At 39.5% G+C, this 18838-nt stretch overlaps 2 protein-coding genes across 7 annotated transcripts in view; one reads left to right on the top strand and one right to left on the bottom strand.

The window, feature by feature from the left end:
- The window catches only part of SMC6 (structural maintenance of chromosomes 6), a 30712-nt gene extending 27804 nt beyond the window's left edge, over positions 1-2908 (top strand). For 4 of the 6 annotated variants that reach the window (XM_062606377.1, XM_062606373.1, XM_062606376.1 and 1 more), the window contains 2 exons: positions 198-295; positions 1582-2908. In XM_062606377.1, the coding sequence (XP_062462361.1) occupies positions 198-295; positions 1582-1690 (207 nt within the window). In that variant the 3' untranslated portion in view covers positions 1691-2908. The remainder of the gene's footprint in view (positions 1-197; positions 296-1581) is intronic. The other 2 variants (XR_009962329.1, XM_062606374.1) reach the window with 2 other exon arrangements.
- Positions 2909-5487: 2579 nt separating this feature from the next.
- VSNL1 (visinin like 1) overlaps positions 5488-18838 on the bottom strand; it is a 90318-nt gene continuing 76967 nt past the window's right edge. Inside the window, 2 exon segments of the mRNA XM_062606398.1 lie at positions 5488-6468; positions 7409-7624. Coding sequence (XP_062462382.1) covers positions 6271-6468; positions 7409-7624 — 414 coding nt within the window. The 3' untranslated portion in view covers positions 5488-6270.

The following is an 18838-nucleotide window of genomic DNA, read 5'->3' as shown; positions in this document are numbered from 1 at the left end:
CCTCAATGTTTCTGCAGCTTGGTTTTTATTAGACATTTCTTTAGCTCAGCTTTACTGTGTATGAATTGATTCCAGGAGGTTTTTCAATTAAGATATTTTCTAATTATTTTATTCTTAAGCATTTGTTCTAATTTGTGCAATAGTAGGCCAGTGAAGTGCATGGTCAGTATCTCTATCTGATAAATCTTTTTCTTTAGGACATGGTTAACAGAAGAATTGCAATGGATATGATTCTTAAGGTGGCTGGCGCACAGCGCCATCGACAGTTCATTTTACTCACCCCACAAAGCATGAGGTAATACTGTTGTGTTATTTTTGTACCAGGAAATATTGCAAGGGAGTTCTATTGCAAGGAGTATCGCTTGAAAAAAAATCAGTACAAGGAAAAAAATTTTGCTGTTTGTAGCAGTAGAAAATGAGCAGTTAAGCAGTTCATTGCTGATTTTTCTGGGAATTCAATAGGATTTTCACTCTTCCTTATGTAATGTCTCTAATATGGTCATTCAGTAGGACTCGAATCATTTTATCTTAAGTAGAACAGCCTTTGGAAATGTTTCATTGTGTATAGTAGGCTCCTGGTAGCTTTTAGCCCTGTATCTCTCTTTCCTCCCCCAGACTTAACAGAAGACTCTGCATTTTCCCATTGTTTCTTATTTACCGCAGTACGTTCAAGATGTTTGTGTTTCGATTTTTTTTTTTTTTTTTTTTTTTTTTTTTTTTCTTTTTATCTAGACTGATAACAGACTCCTTGGGGATTTTGTTTGTTCATCCCTGGTAAAGCAATACCCAGCTTAAAGGGACAGTCATTATCTAACCTTATGCTGCCAACTCTCTTCTCTATTCGGCAGATGTAATCAGTGAAGCCTGCGGAGGATAGTTAAGCAGTCTACAAAGATAATTGTAAAATATAGTTGATTTACTCTTGTCTTTCTTTATTATAAATCTGTAAGAAGTAGAATAATGGTATTCTGTTGGAAATTCTTCGTGGGGAATTTCTGAAACTGTACTCAGGAAACATACAGAAATTTTCTGTATGGTTAAAAGTTATATTTAAAAGTTCAACAATTCAAGTGCATTTTGGTTTTTGTTATATTTTGTTACATCATACAGGTTTAGCAAACATTTAATGAAAGTATGGAGGCACCTTCGGAAAAATTCTATGTTAAGATAATCAGTGGAGAAACCTGTATAAATGTACGTCTAGTAACTTCGCTCATTTTTTAGTGTGATGTGATTTTACATGTATAAAATGTCACTTCAGAATCTCTAAGGCAGATACGAACTGTGCAAGATCATCGTTTCATTTGGAGTTTCTCTTAAAAGTACCTTTTCTATAATTGAGGTAGCCTAAGTGTTAGAATCGCACAATTTAAATCGTGTTTACCTCAAGCTTTTACTGAAGCCTGCCTCCAGTATCAGTTCAGTGAAGCCAGAGCTTCACCCCATGTTACTGTTTTTTAAACCTGCAGAGAAAAAGATGGAGTTATTGAAAGGAAAACATGTTGATGAAAAGAATTAGATGGAAATACAAAAATCTGTGGGGAAGAACCACTGTTTAAATGATGCATACTTTATTTTTAGCTCTCTGCCTACGAGTTCCTGTATTCGAATCCTCCGAATGCAAGATCCTGAAAGAGGCCAAAGAACACTGAATTTCAAAAATAGGAATGACAAAGAGGAAGATCAATAAGTATTTCTCTGTATGAATATGGCATATTATTGAGGATAAATGTGTAATGATGTGTATAAAGTTACTATTTCCTGATGCTGAGAAGGGGATCTTTTGTTAAATACTCTTGGGAAAAGAAGAGGTTCCAGTATTTTTTTAATTACAATTTTTTTTTTAAAGAATTACTGTGTGTGTACAGAGCAATAATAAGCACAGTTTTTATGATGAGAAAATCCTAAATGTTCAGTTGATATTTTTAACTACCTGTTAGTATACTGACTTTTTAAATCAGTTGTTCTGTTTTGTCTTCTGGAAAAGACGAAATGTATTTTATATAACTGTGGAGTAATATTTTAATAAACAGTGAGAACTGATCCTTGTGGTAATGTTTTAGCATCTCTACGCTCTTAAAATTAGCGTTAAATTAAAAATGCTTCTTTCTAGCTCTGTTTCTTAAATGTGTGTTAATAAATACATGCAGTAAAACATGTTTCTTTTTTTTCCAGTGGAACCACAGCAGCTGACCATGTTAGCATTTATAGTGTATATTTTCATAATTCGAGAAGTGAAAACTTATTTGCAGTATATTCTCTGGGCAGGAAGAAAGTGCTTTTATTTCCTCCTAAAGAGTTTGTAGGGAAGAGTTTGAGTTTCTTTGAACGTGGGCTTACAAAACCTAGGAATCTGTGGCTTTATAAACTCTAAATTTTTTAACCCAAATAAACTCCGGTCTTGAACAGCCTGTGTTTGCAAGTATATACTAAAACTGTAGATATTAATTATAACCAAAGGGACAGAAGTAATTCCAAAATAGAGGAATTAAGTGGAATAAGAATTTGGGGAAATAACACAGTAACTTTTATATGGCATTGTGTAGGCCTGCATTTTGTTGGGTGTCTCCACCTCCTTCAGGACTATAGTAGAGCAGCTAAATTAAACTTGCTTAAATAATACAAGCATTTTTGGGGGATTAGAGGGAAAAAGAACCACCAGATTTTTCAAACTGCCCCAAATTAACCTTTTTTGTTTTCTTCTCCTTTCTCCAGGAACTTGAATTTGTTGGGAGCTCTTCAAAAACAATGACTTTTTAGAGTTTAGCCATCAGAAATACATTTTTCTTTTTGACACAATGGGGATACAAAAACCACTGAGACTATTCAGAGAACAGTTCTGCACTTTCTACAGTCATTTCCTAAACAGCAATTCTTCAATAAAACCTCATTGCAGTGTAATTTTTAACTTGACTTTGTAGCCGATTTTGTTTTCAGATGCTGCAGGTATTTTGTGGTCTTTAACATTGTTTAGTTTTTTCACAAGCGTATATTAAAGCTGTAGGTATCTCTGGGTGGAAGCTAGATAAGAAGGGAAGGAAATAACCCCAGCCAAAACCAGCCTGAGAAAGTTAACTGCAGTTTAGTGTGTTCCAACTGTAGGAACTAATTCTGGTTACCTTTTAAAAGCTTCAGATGTTTACTTCTGAAAGCACAGGGTGATGGGCCAACAGGCTTGTCCCACCCTTGAGTAAGTTCCTGAAGAAATAAGGCCAGGCTTTTTGTGGAGGTGTGTGGCAGAAGAGGCACAGACAACGGTCATAAATTCAAGTGGGGGAGAGGTTCTGGCTGGATAAGCCAGCATTTGAGCATATCCTAGTAGGCTGTAGAATCTCTGTCCTTGGAGGCTTTTGGGATCTAAATAGACTGCTGCACCTCCTTCAAGCAGGGAGCTGGACAGAAGACCTTTGGAGGTCCTACCAAACTCAGCAACTCCATGATCATTCCATTTGATGGAATATGTATTAAAGATACAACTTTAGGATTCTGTGAAAACACTTGGGGGAGGGGGTGTGCTGGTGTAGGGACACATCACCATACAAAGTGTGTATTTGGCAAAACTTGTCTGGAACATAAGCCTGCATTGTTTGCATTGGGAGTCCTTGATACTATTACATGATCATGAGCACATGTTTAGTTTGGCTCAATTTTATGATGAAACTAGAACATGGTTTAGACCGTTTTACAATATGAATGGTAGAATGGTACAGCATTGTTTCCTCCTGATATTCTTCAGCATACAAAAAGTATAAAGCAAGAGTGCAGGAGAGAGAAAAGCATTTATCTTCATTACTATGTTTTTAATGAGTTATGTGGAGAAGAGGTTCAGGAAAAGTAATTACTGCATTACTTCTGAGCTCACACTTCAGCTTTCTCCCATGTTTTTTACACTTGAAATATCGGAGCAGTTGGCAACAATTCTGGTCTTTGGTTCAAAGCAATATGTTGTATTTATTCTGATATACCACAGTACTTGGATGAAAATATGTGCCTGACTGTAATTATAAACAACTGTTTTCATGGCAGAAGATTAATTCTGAATAAACAATTACTGAAGCACTTGCTTGGATGCACTTATTTTTGCAGTGATCCTAAGGTCTCAAAACTATCTCATTCTTGGTACTTTAAATGCAAATTTCACTATACCAGTTACCTAGAAGGAGGATCGCAGTACTGATACTGCATTTTGTGACTTTGACTTGTTGGCCATTTTGGATGGCAATGCATTGCTTAATGCTGCATTAAAGTAAATGGAGCCTGTCCAGCTACATTAATTTGAAAGAGGTACCGCTGCTCTAGTAAGTATACATAAAGCGGAAAGGCATAAATTCCCAGGAATATTCAACAACTAGTAATTTACATTTAAGTGGAAACAATGGGCATAGCATTCTCAGAAGTATGGAATGTTTTCAGACTGGGTTTTTTTTTAAGTTACAGCCAAATGTACACAGCACCACCCTCCGATTTGCTAAGATGATTACCTGTGTGGTCTAAGTGAAATCCTGGTATTAAAAAATGCAGTTGAAATTTCTGTCTTTTGCTGTTTGTTTGGAGTATGAAGAAACTTAAGTATGGATGGCTGTGGTTGTGGGCAACAATTGATTCTCTGTGTGTCCCATGCCCCCTGCCCCCCATGTTTATTAGCAAAACATGTAAAACTGTTTTTTGTTAGGGTTTTTGCCCTCAATTTTAATATGAGCTTCGCTTTTAAAATCCGAAAATACAGAGAATGATTTGGTTTGTGTCATATTTATTGTTTAGCTATTAAGAGTACCAGCTTGTTTCTTCATAAGGTAAAGAAGAAATACCAAACATGCAATTGTGAGATGTTCACTCTTTTGTTTTGTTGTAATCCTGTATGCAGCTAGGAAATGTGGTGTAGAAAAGATTTTTATCTGCAATTTCTGCAGTCTGCCAGTTGTTGGTGCTTTCCCACAGCTGTGCAGAACCTGTACTTGCCACACTATAAACTTGACTGATATACGGTGAATTGAGAAGGAAAGTGGTTCTCTTCACTATCACTTCACATCATCGTACTTTATGGTGAATTTACCAGTAATGATTTTTAACAACATGTCTATTTATATTAAACCAAGGGTAGGTTAGTGTCACATGATAAGAAGAAATAACACTTAAGTGAGGGGAAAAGCATTTGAAGACCAGGTTTAGGTCCAAGCAAATAAACCGTATTTGAATTCCAGCTAGCTCAAAAAGCTACATAAGCACAGGTCTGGAAGGTTTACTGTTAAATCTTAGCATTAGCATCTTAAGAGGATGAACAGCTGCTCTGCTGGTAAATACACATACAACTGTTGGTTGGTTTCTTAAAATGCGACTCTTCAGGTGAGTGAGTGCAAAGAGGTTTTCTTCATGCTTTCAGAATGAAATACATATTTCCCAGTAGTACAGTGACAGAGAATTAAAAATTGAACTTTTTTTTGTCTTATTACTGGGCTGAAGACGTGAAATAAGAATTAGGGGAAAAGGTCAAATGTTATAAATTTATTTTGGGACATATATATTGCAACCTCTGTGGAAGCTTTTGAAAATTCAGGCAAAGATCAATACACTTCCAATAAAATCTTTAAACTTCCAATAAAACAATATTTTAAACATTATATATATATATTTATATATTTTTAATTAAAGGGATCATTTTAGCAGGATTCTTTTTTTTTTTCTTTTTCTTTTTATATTGCATTCCTCTGACATATTTCTTTCCAGATTGAAGGGATGCAAATGAGGTAAGAATTAAGGCAAACCTAAAAGGCATGCAAATGAAGTACATTTATATCCACTGACAATACAAGCACATGTGTGGATCAGACTTAAGAGCTGAGGAACTCTTCCCCTCTGTCTGTCCAGTACTACTTTACAGCAGAATGGTGACATGATTTCTAGTAAACAGTTAACATTACCGTGGGTATTCAGTGTCACTAACATTACTCAGTCTAGGAGACACAGAGCTAGCATCAGTAAAACATGAACAATAAATATAATTCACTGCAGCACATGACTGCTGCACAGGCTTCAGAGGAATAGGGTTGTTGTGAAATGACATTGCACACATCACGTTGTGGCAGTTTATTTTTATAATATATACTTTTAAAATTCTTTAGCAAATGACATTCTCATGCACACAAGTGTTTCAAACACAAGAAGCAAGTCCATTTATAGGTAGTCCAAGCAAATTTTTGTGTGTGTGGAAATAGCTGCAAACTGAATGGAACATTAAACTTCTGTGCAGTCTATGACGCATTGTACACAAGCTCATTTTTGAATGTCACACTGCAGGAGTAATACAATGGAAGGATCACTCTTTGCAGCTTCTTTGAATTCATCCAGTGTGATCTGGTCATCTTTGTTCTTATCCATCTTACTGAAGATCTTGTCTACCCGTTGCTCAGGCGTCAGACCATCCTCATTCATTTTCATCATGATCACAGTGCCCACCATTTTGTAGATGGCCTTTGGAAAGAAACCAAATGGAAAGCTCAACGTACAAACTAACCTGATTTCTTGATGTGATCAAATTCTGGAAAGATACTCCAGCAATAACAGGATTGTCAGTTTCCCAAAGGATTAAGCAATTTTTTTCCTCTTTTCATTAGAATCTGGTGTCCATACATTTAAAACAAGGAAGAATGTATTTTACTTTCTTTACATGTAGATTATTTCAGTGGTTACATTTTGCATTCTAGAACGAATTTCTGTGGCTTTCTGTTTCAGAGTGCAAAACTGTTGTAAGCTATTCTCTGGATCAACTGTTTATTTGGCTTGTAATCACTCCACTGAAATATTTCACAGGAAATCTGAATAATCAGTGTTGTTAGAAATTATCACCCTTTAATAGCTTTCTATGGGTTCAGGGGAGCAAAAACTGGTATTAACTACTGTGGTGAGTAGCTGGTAGATAACGATGGCAGTAAACTTCATCCGTATTATGCACTGTGGGCAACTTAATGCCCATCTGTGAGACCTCACTGAAAATAGCGTGTTGTTTTCCCTGTAAATTTTCATAATCATCTGAAGTTAATCGCCAGTGGGGCTTCAGCCACTTGAGCTACAAACCAGTAATTTCATTGGTGGTAAGTGATTCTGAGATGGGCTTTGTAAATCCTGTGCTGTGCTAGTCGTATGGTTAATCTGTTCATCAGAGAAAAAAAACAATTACCTCTGGGTATTTAAAAGCTTGTATGTACTCTCTGCAATGCTCAAAGATTACATCTATAAAAATCTCAGCCTGCTTGCACCACTGACGCATGAGTCAGTGTAGAACGAATGTATGTAATCTGTGCTTTTAAAGATAGGTACAGCTATTTGTGTGCTTAAAAGCTAAAGGGTATGGGAACAATCAATTTCTGTTAATGTTCAGACAGGTTATGTTTAAGTGTCACATTGGACTCACCTCTATGATTTCCAGCATTTCCACTCTTGTAATTTTACCATCACCATCCAAGTCGTACATGTTGAAGGCCCAGTTTAGCTTTTGCTCAAAACTGCCCCGTGAGGTGATGGACAGTGCACAAATGAACTCTCTGAAGTCGATGGTCCCATCTCCATTTTTATCAAAGGTTCGGAATGCATGCTGGGCAAACTTTGAAGCGTCTCCATATGGAAAGAACTGCAAAATAAAACAATGATTAGAACTGTGGGCAATGCAAAAGAACAAGCTCTGTAGCTGCCTGCAAAACACTGAAGTGAGGCGTTTACTGAGAGCTGCTGGTGGGCTTTGTGTGAAATGGAAGCTACACAATGTAAATTTCTGTAACAGTAACAATGCAATGATTAGTCAACAGTTTTCTCTACAGCAAACAACATTACAAATATATTTCATCCTATTTTAAAGCTAAATTAATGAGATGAACCTGAAACTGAAGTTGGGTGCAAATAGGAGATTGTATTTAATATTCTCTGATTATGAAAAACAGTGACCAAGGTGCATTTTAGGACTATGTTTTCTGCCCTTGATATGTTGCAACCAAGCAAAAGTGTGGGCTTGTTGTTACAGAACTTCATTTATTCAAAAAGAAGAATCTACACATCATAGCATAAAAAAACAGGGACATATATTCTGCCAACCAACATGAATACAAGTGCATAAGACAAGAGCTGAGATAAACGATATAGAACAATGCTTTCATGTTTAATATCCCTTATCAGTGAACACTGCAACTGACTGTAGCTTAACAAAGTATTTTACATGACCATAACATGTAGGTTTTCAGCTGCTATTTTTTCCCTCAGGAAACCTGTGATTTAAGACATTTGACACAGTAGTTGTTCTTTCTGTGGCCCAGATGCAAGAAAACATACCTCTTAAGAATGGAAGTTTCAAACCGGCGCTTAAGTGCCACTGCAGTGCAGGGACTGTACACAAATAATGATTGTTTCTATATTCCCAGCACAATTTTGTGGAGGTTTTCATGCTCCTAAAATAAATATAAACCTGAATTATCCCAATCTGGGGCTGTCTCATTTTGTGCTTTCTGAAACCCCGATTCTTAGTAAGTATTGCATTTAGTAATGTAAGCTTGAAGGAAACTTCAGTAGCAGCTGAGGAAGTGGATCTGCAATTTTCAGTTTTCCATTTCCCCATCCAGAGCTTTCACTGCAGGCTGGTGGTTGCTGTGGTCAGCCGTGAAAGCTCTTGAACAGCACACTCAGATTTCATGGGGGATCTTGGGGATCTCACAGCATATACACAAATGGGTGCTACTAACTGTGAGTAAACACACCTGTAGAACATGACAAGCTTTTGCTGCTTTTCCTTTGGGGAGGCCAAGTGACCATTTGGATACTGTATCTTGCCCTAAAACCACAAAACTTCACGTGCAGCCAGCTGCTTCTACTATGTGGGTCATGTCATTGCTGCATTGCCAAAGGGGTCCTAACCTGAAAGTTTTCTTCAAAGCTGTTTTCTCTGATACCAATTTTTTCAGGCATCATTCTGGATAACCTTTGCATTGTGGAAGAGGTACAACACAGTCACTTCTCTGGCTCAGCGGCATCACAGTCATTGGAAGATCTTCCTCTTACCCACAAAAGAGAGCAGGGTTAAACTTTGCCCCCTCTTCATCCATTCAGAATATTGTCCCCTGTTGTAAATTAACCCTAAAGGGTTACAAATCGCAGTGTTATCCCAGAAAAGGTCCATCTCGATTCCCAAGTATCTTTTCAGGAAGATATCTGAACATGGTGCGGAGGCATCTGGCGTGTACCCATTCCAGTGGCGGTTTGTCCAGGTTAGCATAGCTGTTAAAGTTGTGATTTTCTTAGTTGACTTTGTATGGATCAGAGTCCACCCACAGCTTCTCTGCCCCTTTTCCTATAGCTGAAAGAGGTATTTGATATTGTCTGCTCCTTAAAATGTAACTTAAGGGGTTGTGCTCAACCCAGCCTCTGTTATGTTCTGATAATCCAAACTGACGGAGCCTTAAATACCTCAAGGCTCTGTTCCAGCTCTTTGTGTACTTTCTGATTTTTGACCTTTAATCTTTTTTTTTTGTAAGCATGACTGGACTCATAAACACACACAAAGAGATATGGATTCTCTGATACACCTCAGGCCTGCAGCGACTGCAGCTACCAGACCTTCCTGAATTGTTCTTCTGATGAAAACCTCAGCCTTCTGTCAAAGCCTCTATGGGAGGCCTTAGCTAACTGTAAAGACACAGACTTTAACTACTTTAAGACTAGTCTGAGCCAAGTAGCAGTGGGAGACAGGGATCTTTAGAACAGAAACACCCACACTTGGCAGGGGGAATATAAGGAGGGAGGATGGCACTCTGGCGTGAGCTCAGTGAATCCCTCAGAAACAAGTAAAGAAGAATACAGGGAGGATTTTCAGAGGCTACAGCCACTGTGCAGGCCAGTGCTTTCAGCCTTCCCTTCCAAACCCTTGTCCAGGTGATCAATCTACTTATGAGAGTAATTAGTTCCCTTCTGCTGCAATGGTACCACTGAAAAGTGCACTCTACACACCAACATTTTCTCCTGCTTTACCCTTTTCATCCAAAAGCCAAGACACACAATACCTGCCTGGGTTTTTTACAGCAGTAAGTTCCAAGGGTGACCAAACACTGATCATTCCTTTGTTTCTGCTTCTCTAGTCTCATCTCTTGCTTGGACTGCACCTTTCCTGACCAGTTACATGAACGTGCTAGCATGTGAAGAAAGTGTTTTCTCTACAGACAACTATCAATTAGGGAAGGAAAAAAGGAGAGAAAAAAAATCCCTTATTCTGCTTCTACATAGTGGAGAAGATTGTCTTGCAGATTCTTAGCTCCTAGAGTGTTTCTGGACACTCTTGGTGGTATATGGGGGCTTTTCTAGGGTCCTGGAGTAGAAGTATCTAGTGAACAGCATCTGCAAATTGTACATAACTTAAGTCTTGGGGAAACTGATCAAATACATAGGAACATTTATCTGCTTGGCTGCAGATGCTTTAGCATCTTTGCAGTGATGATGCCCACAGACAACTCTGTGACCAACTCTATTCAGATCACCTTTGGGAGCGAGTTACTGAAAAAGCATAAAGCATATACTAAAGAACATGCGTAAAGCATATAAAGCATGTGGCTCAAGCTTTAGCATATGGAAAGAAATAAAACAACCCAAAGCAGTATATTTCTCCAAATTCCCCTATGATGTGGGAGGTTAAAAAAAGAAGGGTCTCTCCTTCATTTGTAGGGTGCAGTGGGGTGAATCTACAGACTGGCCTGAGTGGTGCTTTGGTTTGCATGCAATGTTCTATCATGTTTTGAGATTCATTTCTATTAAAAGGGAAATTCTGCTGTAAAATGGAGAAAGACAGAATTGGTGTACAAAGAGCTGTACACGCTGCCTGCACATGCCCAGGTGACAACCCAGGCACTCATCTAACATCAGAGCTTTCAGCACTGAGGCAGGAGCTGGAGTGCAGAACGGGGTGGGGGTGAGCAGGAGGTGGTACAGCGCTTCTGTATCCTATTAAAAAAATCTACTTTAATTCAGGTCATTTTCACAATTCTCACTTCATCTGCATCTTAACTGCTATGATACCGAGCAGAATGTATACTATCAGCAGTATGGGCCAATGAAATGATCCAGTTTCTACAATGGGTTTTGAATGGGGCCTATGATGATGTTAAATCTGAAAGCCTTTCCTTGCCACTTTCTAGTTCTGTCAAAGGTTTTTCCTGAGTTACTATGCATTGCATGAGATCTTCAAGGAACCGAAACACACCCAAATGTTCTTACTCAAGTCCAGACCCACAAGGGCCTTTAGGCAACCAAGGCAAAATCCACAAAGGGACACAGGCAATGAAGGGCTCTGAGCAGTTGCCTCCATAGCCAGGTCTTCCATGACTCTAAGGTGTACACATGTTATGGCTGTTGATTTCCAAGGCCTTTTCTCACACAAAATTTCCCTCTAAACTTTGGAGATCCTGTTTCCAGAGGCAGTTAAGCATACCTTACTCTGCTGAAGTCCTTCTGTGGTTCCTATCCCCAGCTGCCCTTTAAATTAAAAGCATTTAGATGAATTTAGATAACCACTGAGGATTTCAGCCTCACAGCTTTCAGAGGCAGAAGTTTACTGTAGAGACGTTATAGGCAATGAATGAGCACCCAAGAATTTGGCTCCAAAGAAGCAGAAGTAATTTCAGCAGCTCGGCAGGCTTCCATTAGCAACTTAATTGAAAGTTAAGGGATTTGTATCCCAGAGATACAGATGTTCCTGTCTTGTTCCCAGCCCGCACCCACAGAGCAGCAGCACATCAGCACAGAAAGGCGCATCACATGACTTTGAAAGGTCTGGGTTGTCTTGTCCATATGCATTGGAAATGAAGTGAGGGTTACAAGGATTTAATTTCTTTACTGAAATTTCAGGGTATGGAATTGGATGATGTTTCTGCACTGCACTAGAAGTGAGTGCTGTAACAAATCCAGACATGATATTCAAAATTGTGGTACCAATGGGGACCCTCTTCTCAACCTTCTCCTTATCCTCTGTTCCTGTCCCCTCTGCATTATCCCTCCATTACATACAGACATCCTAGGATATGTGTCTGCCCATGGCAGGGGGGTTGGAACTCTATGATCTTAAGGTCTTTTCCAACCCTATGTATTGTGAGTCTATGATAGGTCTAAAAGCTTTTCAAATAACTCACCCCCAGATACAACACTGATGCCACAGATCTCCATATAAGCTGAAGCACGTGTTGCACTAATGAGAATGATGGGGATCCCCGATCTCTGCTTCACCACACATACAGCCAGAGGAAAATGGGCAGGTTGGTTGGGTCTTGTGGGGCAATGATGCATGTAAAACTGCCTGGAACAGCAGCAGGGTTCTGTGGAGTACTTTTCAAAGCTGAAAGCCTTGCCCGAAAACACTTTTTTGTGTATTACCAAGCTGGTTAGCTTAAAAATGTCTTTTTGTAAGTTATTTTTACTTTGCAGATGAAACTGGAAAGAGCAAGCGTACTCTGTTCATGGTTAGTGAGCTGTATTTCCTCTGCCTTCCAAAGTACAAATAAATGGATAAAAATGGTACTACTGTGTCAGAGTGCACACCTTTTGAAGTCCAAGCTCAGTGTATTCCTGCAATGTAAAAGGAAGATTACCAAAGCAGACAGTGATATTTAGCCTGTCAATGTGTAGGGCTGATGCTGATGGAATATGCAACAAAGCAATGGCATCGATGTATTTTTTTCTGTCACATGTTAATATAGCTACACTGCTCCAGAAGGCAGATTCATTTTGTGTTCCTCCTACAGCTGCCTCTATTGGGAGCAAAGCATTATCAGTTTTCTGACTTCTCCCACTCAGCCTTTGAGGGGCTACCTCTTTCCAGTTTGTCATACACATACCAAAGCACTCATCCCCAAAACATGTGAGTCCCTGCTCAGTATCTGGGAGAAAGGCCATTTTCTTGCTCAACTGTAGCCCTTTTATTGTGCTTTACACAGACAAAAGGTCCACTGGACTGACCCACAGGAAAAATGCAGAAGCAAAGCATGCAATGACACAAGCCAGTACTGCAGGTGTGCATGGCTTTTACCGGCCAGATGCCTTCAGAGGAATCAAGTTCTCTTTAGTCAGCAAAAAAAAAAATGAGTTGGATTATGTTTTGCTGAGTATTAGGGAGAAGGTTACTCCATGGGATTACAGTGGATTGATACACACAAATCTGGGCTTCAGGCTGACAGGATACAGACCTAAGCCTTTCAACACCGGCAAAATTCATTGCTGCAAAGCAGAAAATGCCATGATATTTTCTGCAGCAAGGTGAATAAAAAAAGACATCAGGGATAAAGCATCAGTTGCAGAGCAGAAATGATACAGCAACATGAGAAAAAAAAAAAAACACAAACAAATGTATAGACTGTCCAGACCTAAACTTCACAGTAAAAGCTCTCCAGTCTTTTGTCTGCACAGATGCTGAGTCTGGTATAGCTGCACTCTTAAGTACATCTGCAGTGTAAGGTAGAACTATCCCACATGGGAAAACTGCCTCAAGCTTGCTGGAGGGTCCATCCACAGCCATGGGTATGTAGGTTTTAGCAGCCCCTAAGCCACGGGGCTGAGCCTCTGGAAAGGACAATCTTGAGGACCATCAAAGACCAGAGTCTCAATGTCTATTTAGATCCAGACCTCAGTTCTCCATGTGTAAATCTGTGAGATGTCCCCACCTCAGAAGTGCTCTGTGAGGATAAATACAGCGGAGAATTGTGACTCTTTCAAATACTGCTGCAGTGGGAGTCATACAAGCAGCAAGGACTGGGGAGAACTGCCAAATCCATGGATGTTTACTGCTTATGTCTCTGCTTAACATCTTTCATGCTGTGAACATGTATGCATGCACAGACACACAGGGAGGCTCATATGCAGCTGTTAGTTCTTCACTTAAAGAAATACAAATGCCAAGAAATGTAATTTTCCCTCTTCACAGGAAAAAAATCACAACTTGTACAGGCTGAAGTGGGATCTGAGAAAAATCTTTTTCTTACCCAGACCACCAATGACCGTGCCTCGCTCTCACATTATTAAGGACCAAGTCACCCAATCTTGCAGATGTTTTTAGCCACTGCAGAAATGCTCATTTCAGGGATATGGAGAAGAAATACTTGAGAATTTAGGAGCTAACCTTGAATTACCAATACCAGTTCCCTGCAATTATGTGAGACACAGGTTAAGAGACCAGAGAATAAGTGCACAGTATAGGCTGTGATAAAGTAAGATCCACAAGAAGTTGGAGGAAGATGGATGGCAAAAGAGAAGCCATGCTGCTGCTTCCCAAGCATCCATCTGGCAGGGTCTACCTCTAAAAAAACCCTTTCAACCTGAGAAGTTAATCTTTATATTCACATTTGTGGGAAATTAAGTCATTAACTACCAGGAAATGAATCGATTTTCAATCTTAGGTTTTCTCTGATTAGATTTGGACAATAAGACACTTAATTGAGCTGTCGCAGTGCTATAGGTCAATACACCAGCACATCAGCTATTACTCAGTGCTAACAAAAAGAAAATCTGAATTCAGAGCGTATTGTCAAAACAATTAATACTGCCAGTGCTGAACGCCATGATGACTGTTGATTAAACGTTATTTCCCTCAGATCTTCCTTAACTGAGCAGCAGCACTGGAACTCAAAATAAAGAGTTGGGCACAGACTTCCACTACCCCAAGGTCAGCGACAGCACAGGGCTACGGCAATGTCAGGATCCTGCTGTGCTGTAGCTATGCCCCAACCTAATTACAACATCCTTTTTCTTGACATCATGTTATCTCTTTAGGAATCTGGGAATGTACCAGATGGAGAATACACTGATCTGGGACATTCCTTCTCCCCCTCTTCCTCTTTCCCTCCACCCCAGTACTGGTCACCTGACTCCTTTTCATCTCTGAAAAAGGCCTTATTTTCCCAGTGAATTTTGGCTCCAAATGTTCAGAGCACTAACCTGAATGCTGCGCCTGCTGTGCTGTGAAGTCCTTAGTGCAAATTTCACAAAAGAACAGGGCTATAGAAGAATCAGGAAGTGCTATTTCCAGCCAGAAAGGGATTGAAACACAAGTCACTAAAGTCTGAGACAACCATCTTATGAATACACAGATGGGGCTGCAGAAAAAATGCTCGTGCCTGAAATATCTGTCTCATATACTTATGTAATATGTCCTCCTAAAATTCCTATACATATGGAGTTGTAGCTCAGTACTGCAGCAAGGAAACTGCAGAAAGAGAAGGAAAATGGCTATAAGCAGGGAGTGTCAGAGAACTGAGAATCTGAACCTCAAGATCCCAGTGACTGCTAAACTACACAATCCCTTTTCTTGATATTGAGTGCAAAACCTGCTAATTCAGGAATTACCAACAACTAGCTTTAACTTCTGGGGAGAACTATCAATTCCCTGAAGCACAGCTCACTGAGCTGGGAACTGGTGGACTCAGGTATCTTTTCCAGTTCATAAAACCTGTGGTAATACAGCAGTCCATAAACCTTTCCATACAAAGAAGGAAACTACAACCTGAAGTCCAGAAAGACCAAAGGAGTAGAGAAGAGGAAAGCTGTATGGTACCACAAGCACCTTGAGAGAAAAATAAAGTGCTTGGAAAATCAGAGTGCTCAAGGAGAGAAAATGTGAAGGGCTGCCCCCCAAAATGGTGTTTCCTGCTGCTCCCTGCCATCACAGGCTAGAAATGGGAACTACAGCCAGCACTTCCAGGCAGCTTGGTCCCAGTAGGAACACATTCAACAGTATAAGTAGCTGTATGACAGCCACAGTCCCTAGGTCAGTCAGTGTGCAGCACTGTGCACTTCATCCCTTTGGGCCAAGCCAACCACAGGCAGTGGGCAGGCAGTGTTTTTTGTGTTGTACTCAAAATGTTCAACAATGCCTAAGGGTCAGGCAGAGTTAATGACACAGGGCACATGGGAACCCAGCTGGGTAAATCTCCTGCTTGGAGACCACGCAACATCTGTCCCTGAACTCCCGTGGACTTGTCACACAAACACGTGTCTGGTTGGAGCTGGTAACAGAAGAATAAGGTTTCCATGCAGGACAAAATGGGGAAGAGTTAAGGGAATGGAAAGGACCCTAAAGTTAGAGGTGAGAAGCAGGAAGGATGGCAGCAGTGGCAGCAGCAGTAGTTAGCATAATAGCCAAGGGGCAGGAGGGCAATGACTTCGCATCATCCTTTTTTCCCTTGGCATATCCTGTTGACTTTTATTTTCAGTACTGAGTATGAAAGTACTTCAACTACTCACAGAGGAACTGTACTAAAATGAAAGTTTCTAATAATCTGAAATTGGAAATGGGCCCCTACGTTAATGCTGCAAGGCCTCTTAAAGCTTTTCCTTTGCAATGAAGCTGTGAGCAGACAGGTTTTCAGGTATCCTTCTGCAACTTACAGCCCTGCTTTGAAGATCCATCTTCTGTAACCCTGCCAGTTCTGTTCTTATGGTGAATAGATAATAAAAAAGGACTCTTAAAACAGTGCAGTTTTAAGATTCCAGCTTTGCAAGATAATGTATTTTCTCCCATATCTACACTTTCTCTTATGCCATACGTTCTTTCAAAGGTCAATACCAAGACCTACAAGCCCAATTGTATATAAAACCTTTGAAATATCATCATTCTGGTGCAAAGGATAGCACATCTATATGCATCGATGTGGACTAAATCAGTTCTTGCTTAGGAAAAACGTCTTGGAGGAAAACACTCTTGAGCTCACTGACGTTTTAAAAAAAAATGGTTTTATTTATGTGAACTGTTGCACACATTTGTAATTCCATGTGAATAGAAGTATTATTATTGTTGTTACTGACAGTCACGATATCTAGGAATGTTGGTTAAGCAGCACTTCTTAGATAAAACCTAAAGCTCAACATACAAGAGAAATAAAGAGGAAAGAGGTAAAGTCAGTGCAAAGGAGCCTGGAAGACTTTTCTTTGTGACTTGATTCCAGTGGATCTTCCCAAGAGTGGGAAAGGAGAAACGAATGACACAACTCATTGTGTCACCTTCTGGGAATTAAGATGTATGGGCAGGTCTAGAATAAACCACAAATATGCAAAGACAGCTCTCAGCAACACTGTCTCCTCATCATTAGCTTCACAGATCAATCCCCCTAAGGGGAAGGGATCTTGAACAAAGACTTTTGAAGGATGAACGTAAGGATGTAAAGGAGCATTACAGTCTTGTTCCTTGTCTAAAATGGTGAAAGAAGGGAAAATCCTCATGGTATATAAATCATCTTTTCCCCATCAGTTATGTTCTTTGCCATCTGTAGAAAGAGATGTAGAAATCCTCCCTATGGGCCATATGGATCACTGCTTTCACAGACATGGCATCTCCCTAGATATGCTGCCGCTATGCTAGTACTGACTGTGCTCATGAGCTAATGCAGACAAAATATGGATATTGTGACAATCAGTACTAGATGGTTCCCAAAGGTGTCTCCTTTTTAGACAACTGGCCACCTAAAGAAGACAGTATCAACCCACATGTAGTAGTGCTTCTCCTGTGTTTCATGCCTCCTACTCCAATCAACCTGTGGGGGATGCAGACTTGTATGAGATTATCGTAAGTAAACTAGATGCTTGAAGGGGGAAAATTACCCACAGATTCTGTCCCCGCAATACTGTAACTTTGTATTATCATCTTGCAGTGGGTTTTTGTGGTTTTATTCACTCTTCCAGATGTCAGACATGATCTCAAGGGTTCATTTTAGAGAAATCTGTAAACCTATTAGAAAAAAATTGGAACATGCTGCTTGTTGATTTAAAGCATTGCAAGTGAGAAGCAGGGTTGCCTTCTCTCCTGCATTTGCCTGCTGAAGTGACTTAAAGCCTTCACCACATGGTACCTTTGAATTTCAGCTCCTTTCTGCTATGAGAAAACCACCACTGCAGCTAAAAGCTATAATGGGTAGAACAGCCTCCTCTGTTACAGATAAATCAACTGGCTAAGAGCTTACCTGCCACTTGGTTCCTTTAAGGTCTTAGAATTATTCATGCTCTTAGTCTATGAATGACTTAACACTAGAATGCAATAAAACCATACAAAGGGATAGTATAAAATCAATTCTAAAATCTGCAAAGAAAAAGCTACCTTTAATTAAAAACAATAAATGATTTTTATCTAAAAGGGTGAACAAAGCTATACTAACAAAAGATGAATGCTTAAAAGAAAGCTACTATCTATGCAATTCTTCCAATGCCAGGCTATCTCATTGCATGCACTGTTTGACACCATTATAACAAGTTTCAATAACTTGATTAGGAGTCAGCTGAAAAGAAGACAGTAAGAAGTGCTCCTTGCTGCTTTATTTATCACACAAGCTTAGTGCAGCTACACATTCTTCTTTGGATTAAGACACCCTCTGTGCCCCAGACCAACTGAAGATACCCTTACTACTTCAGTTGGACACAAAATTCTGAGTGTGACCAATGTAAAACTGGTGTCTTCATTGTAGAGAATGCAATTTCATTTCAATCTCAGATCTATTTGAATTCTTCTCCCCAGCTGGAAAAAAATCTCTAAAAACCTGAAAGCCCAACTAAATCCACCTGCAGGAGCAAAATACAAGATCTATTTAAAGACATAGCAAAGAGTAACTAGAGGGATGTACCAAAATCAGCTTTTCCCATTAATAAACACTACCTCAAAAATACGCTCCAAAACGCAGACTGATGCAATCCCAACTGCCCAGCAATGTAATTATGGTAACTAGCTCACATTAGGGAACAACTGTTGTTTTTCCACACTAATTAATATGAGTAATAGATTTGTCTTCCCCCCCCAAGTATTCTGCTAAACATGTTAAATAAATCAAGTTGTAGGCTTTCATAA

This window comes from Pezoporus occidentalis, unplaced genomic scaffold (assembly GCF_034315485.1).
Source record: "Pezoporus occidentalis ecotype Australia unplaced genomic scaffold, CSIRO_AGI_Poc_V1 ctg96, whole genome shotgun sequence".
Taxonomy (NCBI): domain Eukaryota; kingdom Metazoa; phylum Chordata; class Aves; order Psittaciformes; family Psittacidae; genus Pezoporus; species Pezoporus occidentalis.
Note: the sequence above shows the minus strand (reverse complement) of the source record. Positions and strands in the feature narration are given on the sequence as shown.